Source organism: Chrysochloris asiatica, unplaced genomic scaffold (assembly GCF_000296735.1).
Source record: "Chrysochloris asiatica unplaced genomic scaffold, ChrAsi1.0 scaffold00169, whole genome shotgun sequence".
Classification (NCBI taxonomy): domain Eukaryota; kingdom Metazoa; phylum Chordata; class Mammalia; order Afrosoricida; family Chrysochloridae; genus Chrysochloris; species Chrysochloris asiatica.
The window spans coordinates 610,503-618,908 of record NW_006408687.1 but is presented as its reverse complement, the minus strand read 5'-3'; the positions used below and the strand labels follow the sequence as shown (position 1 = coordinate 618,908).

Here is an 8,406-nt window from a genome sequence, read left to right as displayed (position 1 = left end):
ACTCTTCTTCCTGAGAAGTTTCAAGATACCACTGTTGGTCGTTTTGATGTAACTTAGGATTTAATTTTCAGCCTATTTCCTCTTTTGTCTGTTTGTCCTGCTCCACAATCCCCGTTCAGGCCTTTTTTCTAGTTCAGGGCCGGCTGTGGCCATTTGGTTTTAATTGGAAACTGTCTCTTTAAATTTCGAGGAGATCTGTGAGCATGTGTAGTAGAGCCCTCCGAGGGTGGGGCTGGGGTACCCACTAGCTCAGGCACCCCTATAAGTCACCCGAATGGAGGTGCGCAGCTAGCAAGGGACCATTGAAGAGATACCAAAAGCAAAGAATGTCCACATTTATCTCAGCGGTTCTGCCAGGCGTCTGTGGTGGCTCCGATCCTTCACCCACGTGGTCTCACTCAAGATGGTGGCTCCTGGAGCAGCTGAGCGTCCCGGACTAGAAAGCCATAGATTTCTTGCTTCTGCCACAAATTCCCCCAGTTGTAATCCTTCCAACCTTCTAAATAATCCTTTATATGTGGTTCATAGTTTTGGGATCAGTCCATGAGCCTGCTTAGTCTGGTATTCTGTGCTGTTGTTGGCGGAGCTCCTTTTCAACACTTCTACCCCATCAGCCATCTTGTTTGTTCTCTAAAAGTATTTTGAATGTTAAAACAAATTGTTGTTGTTGTGAAGTGCCTTCGAGTTGGTTCCAACACATAGTGACCCTGTGCAGTGTGTTCAAGGAGCAGATGGTAAGCTTGAACTGCCTGCCAACCTTGTAGTTCAAACGGCCTTGCAGTCTTGGGCATTAACCCACAGCGCCACAAAATTCACAGAAATAGGATTATATATTTCAGCTTATTTTTGATCGATGACAGTGAGCCACAAATTATCCACACACTGATTACATTAAAATGCCCCACCACATCTACAGCTGGTGACAGCATTAAGCATGCAGGTGCACTGACCCTGTCTAATAGATGTGTGACAGTGGATTCTGTGGCAAATCATTTGTAAATCAGACAGGGATCTGCCTATGAAATAATCCAACACAGACTTGAGTTTCAAAAAGTTTGTGTGGGATAGATACTGAAATAACTCACAGAACAGCATAACCAGAAGCATTTGAACATTTGAAAACAAACTTTGGTAAAAGTTTGCAAATAAAATTGGGTAAAAAAAGCTTCTTTAAAAAAATCATTATTGTTGACAAGCTATGGATTCATCACTAGGAGCCAGACTGTAAATGGCAGAGTATGGAATGGAAACATCCTCAATCACTGACCAAGAAAACGTTCAAAAGTCAACCATCAGCTGGAAAATTGATGCTTATAGTTTTCTGGGATTCTCAAGGGCCAGTATTGGAACACTATCAGGAAAAGGTTCAACAATAAACAGAGCTCGTTGATACTGCTCCATTGGACTTTTTAATTTTTTTTTTCATGTTTTATTGTGAATTATATGATATTTTACATGAGAGACTTTAGTTTTACATTCATTCCATCGTATATCGTCTCATTGCCATGGTTCCAATCCCCTCCATGCATCATCAACCGACCAAAGGGTATACCCTATAAACCCGCCCCTTATATCCCTCCACCTCCCCACCCGCATTCTTCAGCACACAGTCCCTCTCCCTCTCTGGATCCAAAGTCCCCAGCCGCTTCATCACTCCACGTCATCGTCTCTGCCTCTATCTCGGGCCTCGCTGCTTCTCTGGGTAGGGTCCCAGAGACCTCCGCTCCTAGACTGGAGAGTTAATCACTCCCTTCCTTGCTACAAAACGTCTACCTGTACATTTCCAACCCTCACAATCAGTCCTGATAACAATCATTCACTATTGTATCACAAGTGACCCTTCTGCATTTCATCAGCTCCGCCTAGACATATTGGATAGTACTCACTGGAGATTCTGCCTTCCTCCATGCCCCCTAGCTCTAGGTTCCCTCTTGAAAGCTTGTAAGCCAGTCACTTCTTGCCTTTGTGGTCCCTCCCCCCCATTTGGGTATCCAATGTCCAAGTTGCCCATCTCTATCTACTCTGTGTGTGGAGGGGGTGGGAATGTTTCTTGCTGTGAGGGTTTTCAAAATATTTTGAAAACCACACAAACAAAAATAGATAAAATAGATGAGTGGGACATACTAAAAATCCATTGGACTTTTAATCTGCTTGGTCCCTGAAAGCAGCCCTTCAAGGACGAAGATTCATCTCTGATGAAGAAGTGAAGACAGTAATACATTCGTGACTCACAGCACGGCCTCTGAGACATTTTTTTAATAAGGAAATGCGAACACTTGTTAACAGATGGACAAAATGTATTGAAAAGCAAGGAGATTATTTCCCAAAATGTGTTTGCCTTTTCTAAAAGTTGACTAGAATAAATTATACAGTCAGTATGCAGATAATTTTTGACTCAGCCTGACTCAGTTTTCTCTGTAACCATAAATCTTCATATACTAGGGTAATGATTAAAAAAAAGGAGAGGGGGTCATAAAATCCTTTTTGAGGTTGATGAAAAGAAGAGAGGTACGAAGCAACAGATAAAAGTAGTTTTAGCAGTTTTTCTCCATTACTCCATACTGTAGAATTAACAAAGTATAGCTAGTATTGCCCATAGAGATTAAGGGCTCTTGTTAATTTTTAAATGTTTTATTTTAATCAAATATGTTGAATGTATAATTGATGAAGTGTGTGCTCTCTGTTTCTAGGTGTGGACTGGACCTTGGGCGCCTCATATGAACAGTGTGCATATGAACCAACTTGGCTGATGAAGATCAACTTGTTAGCCTACAGATCTTTTTTATTCAGAGGAAATCAGAAGTGGCTGAAAAAAAATTTTATGCTCCCAAATCATTCTACTGATGTGCTTGACTGAAGTGTGTAGGCTTTTTGCAGAAGAACTTACTAACTGACCTATTTTCTGTGAACATTTGTGACTGCCCGTTCCCCATCATCATCCGTTTTACCTTAATTAGCATTTTTCTTATCATTTTTCTTCTTTTCTTCCCCACATCCCCTTTGGACATAACTTTCTGTTGAAACTGTTCTTTGGCTGGTTGGTTTTAGTACTGTAAACTGCTTCTGAGCAAACACGGAAATTTAGCAAAATTATGTAAACTTGATCCTGAAGTTTTAGAATGGCAAATAAATGTAAAATTGTTTACATAACAGAAAAGGCTAAGCAGAAAGTAAATTTCAATATGTCAGTATAGAGGCTCTACTTTATGTAGACTTAAATTAATGTGAGATATGTACCTTCATATTCAGAAATCTGGATGTTTCCTTCATACATTAAACTATTAATAAGCATAACTTTTCTACTTGTGTAATTTAAGTATAAAGTTTTTATTTTGTTTTGTTTTGTTTTTTAATGGGCATTATCAGTGGGTATTTCCTTATGTTGGTTTCTAAAATACCCAACTTGCTCTCTTTTGGGTTTGTTTTCAACCAGGCTCATATAGAAGAAATATCTTACTCTCTCATGTCTCTTTATTACCTTTTCACACTTAAAAACATAGCGACCTACAGGATTGCCAAGGAGCAGCTGGTGAGCTTGAACCACTGACCTTGCAGTTCAGTGACTTTGCAATCTGATGCATTAGCCCACAGGACTTCTAGTAGCAGTAAAATTCTCTTGCTGACAGTGAAACAATTCTGTACAGATTTTCACTATAATGACTGCTACAGAGAAATCGTGCACTTTCGTTATCCTCTAATATGTTTAGACTTTGAAAGTTTACTAAAAGCTACTTTTGCCTCCCAATGAGTATATCTAATATAGACACTCTTTATAGTTCAATGTAATGTTTCATATTGAATAATACTGATTCTTAACTTTGACTTTGCAATCAAGTCAGCATAAAAATTCCAATTTTCAGAATTCAGTGGAAAGTATCTAATAGCTTTTTTTCTCCAATCTTAGAGGTTTCTTGTTCTCTACACATGTAATATTATCAGTGAAAGGGATCAGCATCTAAATTGGCCAAGTAAGACTAAATTTGCATTTGTCAGACAGTTATGGTAATATGGGTACACAGATTACAATTTAAAGGTTCCATTTAGTGTTAGATAAGATAAGATTCAGGACCACACTGCTCAGTGAGATTTATATATTCTGTCCACTTGAAATAATCAGCAGTTACATATACAACAGTATGTGTCCTGTCTTATGTGAAAAACTAATATGGTTCAACTGTTAATAATCCTAAAAATGAAATACGTGCATATCAATTCGCTCACCTTCCTCGTCACATCAGTTGGACACATATTGCACACTAATAAAACCTAAACATTAACTAAAATTCAGGGTCAATCACCCAGAATTAATAATACCAATATATTTCCCTGGCTGATCAAGTAAATAGTTTCTCTATTCTTGAGCCTGAGGAAAGTATAAAAAAGATGATTTCTCAGCTGTATCCTGAAGATTCTAAACAACATGTTCATATCTTTTAATTCAAAAGATGGTATTAAAATAGTTTTTCCACATGTGTATGATTAATATTCCCAAATTTAAGTAAAAAACTAAATGGTATCTTACAAATAAATATAGCTATGAGATAAATGTATAGCATTTTACTAAGACAAAAGAGGTGTCTTGCTATTTAACTGAGATTAGATAAGACTTTTGCCACTATCCTATATTTTTTGCTTAATTCTTTCCGGTTCAACTAGCGTTATTTTCTATTTAAATTAATCTTGTTGGAGAGCAGATAATACCTAATATTTACAACAACACCCAAGTTTTGTTGATTCACAAACCTGAATTTCTTACAAGGAGATATCTTACAAAGATGATGGAGGTAAAATTAAAACAAAAAAAATCCTATATTTTCTTGACTTTATAACTTGGTAGGGGAATATAAATTGGAGTACCCCATGTGTAGTTTGGGGAAATTAGGTTTGTTTTTAGAAGTCTGTACTAGGAACACTTTCCAGATAATTTCTTATCTTTCAGGTGTAATGTAGTACATTTTAATTTGAACAATAAAAAAGAATCTTTTGAGACCAAGCAGGTCTTTTTTTTTTTTAAATAATGTGGTATGTGTATTTGCAGACTACATCATGTATTGCTTTTCTCTCATTCTTTTAAGTGATTTAACTCTTGATAGTAGCACTTTTGTTTGTTTATCCCTAAACACCTAAATAGGTAGTATCTCAATTATTATGCAATCTGTTTTTACCAACCATTCCACTTTAGAGATGACTTTACCAGTCTCCAAAAAATTCTCCTTTTAAACAAATGCCTTTTCAACAATTATATTTTTATTTTCAAAAAATTGATTTTAATATTTATATGAAAGAATTCTTCTGTTTCCCATTATTGTAAATTAAAATCATTTTTATTTTATTATCAATTTGAAAAATTTTGTTAAAACTGTGCTTATTTCAGTTAATTTTCTCCAAAAAAAAGGTCAATATCTTATTAATCCTGTCATGTTCTTTACAAATATTCTTTATTTTATTTTTTTCTAAGAAAAGCTTTTTAGTTTGAATTCAGGGAAGGTTTACAAAACAGGTCATTAGTCCCACATTCAAGAAATCATACACTTTGTGTCATTATGATTACAATCCCTTTGATATATCATCAGTTAACAGTGTTTACGTCTACTCACTTTATCTCTTGTACTCTCCCTGAGTCTTTCACTACCTTCATCTTTCTTGTGCCAACCTTCCTCTTGTATTTTGTCTTCCCCATCACCCAAGCCACATTCTATCCTCTACCCAGTGAATAATTTTCCCTTCTTTCCCACACCTGGTAACTATCATAGACTGCTGCTTTACTCAGAAAAGCTTTTCTTATATTACAGCAGTGGTCTCATAACATGACTTGTCCTTTTGTACTTGACTAATTTCACTCAGTATAATGTTCTCCAGGTTCATCCATGTTATGAGGTGTTTTGTCATTATTCTTAAATGTGTAGTATTCCAATGTGTGTATATACCAAAGTTTGTATCCATTCTGCTACTCTTTTTGACTGCATTTAATCCATTTACATTCAGTGTAATTATCGATAGGTATGAATTGATTGCTGTCATTTTGCTGGGTGTGTTGCTTTTATGGTGTTGCTAGTTTCTTTTTCCACATAAATTTCTGCACTGGGTTCATTTTGTTTTCATTGCTGTTGTTTTAATGTTTACTAAATCTTTTGGATTTCCCATTTTCACTTTGATGTGAAGGTGTATTCATTTTCTTTTTGTTTACCCTGTAATTTATTAATTCCTTCCCACCCCACCCACCCCCACTTAAAAGAGACATTTTTTTCTCAAAATCTACTTGGCTTCCTCACAGTTTGGAAGTTCTGTGTCTACACTATTCCTTCTTTTGCTTTGTATTTGACTTTATTATAAATTTTTATCTCTGGTACCCTGATTTCAGTGTGACAGGTTTGTTTACTTTAAATACTTGTAGATAGGGATTGAATCCTGAGTGCTGTTGTCATGTCTATTAATCTCAGGTTGCTTACTGCTGTTGTTCTCAATCCAAAGAACACCCTTTCGTATTTTCTGTAAAGCTGGTTTCTACAAATTCTTTTAATTTAAATTTTACTGTCATATTTGAAGAACAGCTTTGCTGGGAATATAATTATTGGTTGGCAATTTTCTTCTTTCAGAGTTTTGTATATCTCATCTCATTGCCTTCTTGCCTGATTTCTGCTGAGAAATGAGAGCTTCATACTGGTATTCCTTTGTAAGTAACTTTTTATTTTTCCAGAGCTGCTCTCAGAATTCTTTCCTTATCTTTGATGTTGGAAACTTTGATTATGATATATCCTGGTGATTTTCTTTGGGGATCAATCTGTCCTGTTTGGGTTCATTTAGCTTCTTTAATGATGTTAATGGAGTTTCCTTCAGCAACTCTGGCACAGTTTTATCTGTGCTTTTTATTGTCTTTTCCTGTTCTGGAATTCTAGTCACCTATAAGTTAGGCCTTTTCATGGTGTCGCATATAAATTTGCTCTGGTAGCGTAGTGGCTACCATTCGAGCTGCTAACCTCAGGGTCAGCAGTTCAGAACTACCAGCATTTCAACGGGAGAAAGATGAGGCTTTCTGCTCCCGTAAAGATTTAAGCCTTGGAAGCCCTGTACAGGGTTGCTATGAGTGGTACCGATTCCACGGCACATCACCATTACCACCACTATATAAATTTAAGACTTTCTTCCTATCTTTTAATTCTTTTTTTCAGATTGATCTTCTAGCTTTCTAGTATTGAGAGATATATCTTTAATGTTATTCAGTGATTCAAATGTACTCCTTTACCCTTTCAACGTATTGTCCATTTTTGAGATCTTAGTGTTAATTTTACCGATTTCTACTTGTAGATAATGTATTATTTCAAAATTTGCATTTATTTTGTCTTTATTATTGTAGTGTTTTCCTAAATTCTTTGACGTTTTTTCTGTGGTCTCCTTGATTTCCTTGATCTTTATGTCAACCCAGTGACACTACCTAAATATCATTCTTTTGAGTTCTTTCTCAGGTAATTTTATCTTTTAATTTTTCAGAAACAATTTCTGGCTCTGCATCTCAATCATTTAGTTGAGCTACTCTCTCTTGTTTTTTTGTGTCTGCGCTAAAATCTTCTGCTATCTCAGAAACATTGTGATGGTGATGTATTTGTGTTTAATTGATGATTATATGTTGATGTGTTACTAGGATGTCATTAACCATCTCCTGAAGGGTATGACTGTTGTTGTTGTTAGGTGCCTTCAAGTTGGTACCCACCCATAACAACCTTATGCGCAGCAGAACGAAACACTGCCTGATCCTGCGCCAACCTCACTACTGTTGCTACGCTTGAGTCTATTGATGCTGCCACTTGGCCAAGCCATCTCGGTGTGGGTCTTCCTCTTTTTCTCTGACCCTCCACCTTACCAAACATGATATCCTTCTCCAGAGACTGGTCCCTTCTGACAATATGTCCAAAGGATGAGAGACGAAGTTTAGCCATCTTTGCCTCCAAGAAGCACTCTGACTGTACTTCTTCCAAAACGGATCTATTGGTTCTTTTGGGAGCCTGTGGCACTTTCAGTATTCTCCAACACAATAACTCAAAAGCATCAATTCTCCTAAGGTCTTCCTTAGTCACTGTCCAGCTTCCACACGTGCATATGAAGTTATTGAAAATACCATGGCTTGGGTCAGGCGCACCTTAGTCCTCAAGCTGACTTCTTTGCTCTTCAACACTTTTAAAAAGTTCCTTTGCAGCAGATTTGCCCAATGCAATAATACGTCATCTGATCTCTTGACTGCTGTTTCCATGAATGTTTATAGTTGATCCAAGAAAAATGAAGTCCTTGATAACTTCAATCTTTTCTCCATGGATAAGAATGTTGTTTATTGGTCCAGTGGTGAGGATTTTTGTTTTCTTGACATTGAGATGTAATCTATACTGAAGGCTCAGCTCTTTGATCTTCATCAGT

At 36.6% G+C, this 8,406-nt stretch overlaps 1 protein-coding gene across 3 annotated transcripts in view; it reads left to right on the top strand.

Annotated features, from left to right (window-relative positions):
• Positions 1–3,504, top strand: part of ANKRD17 (ankyrin repeat domain 17) — a 257,813-nt gene extending 254,309 nt beyond the window's left edge. For all 3 annotated transcript variants that reach the window (XM_006871557.1, XM_006871555.1, XM_006871556.1), the window contains one exon: positions 2,691–3,504. In XM_006871557.1, the coding sequence (XP_006871619.1) occupies positions 2,691–2,750 (60 nt within the window). In that variant the 3' untranslated portion in view covers positions 2,751–3,504. The remainder of the gene's footprint in view (positions 1–2,690) is intronic.
• Positions 3,505–8,406: the final 4,902 nt, after the last annotated feature.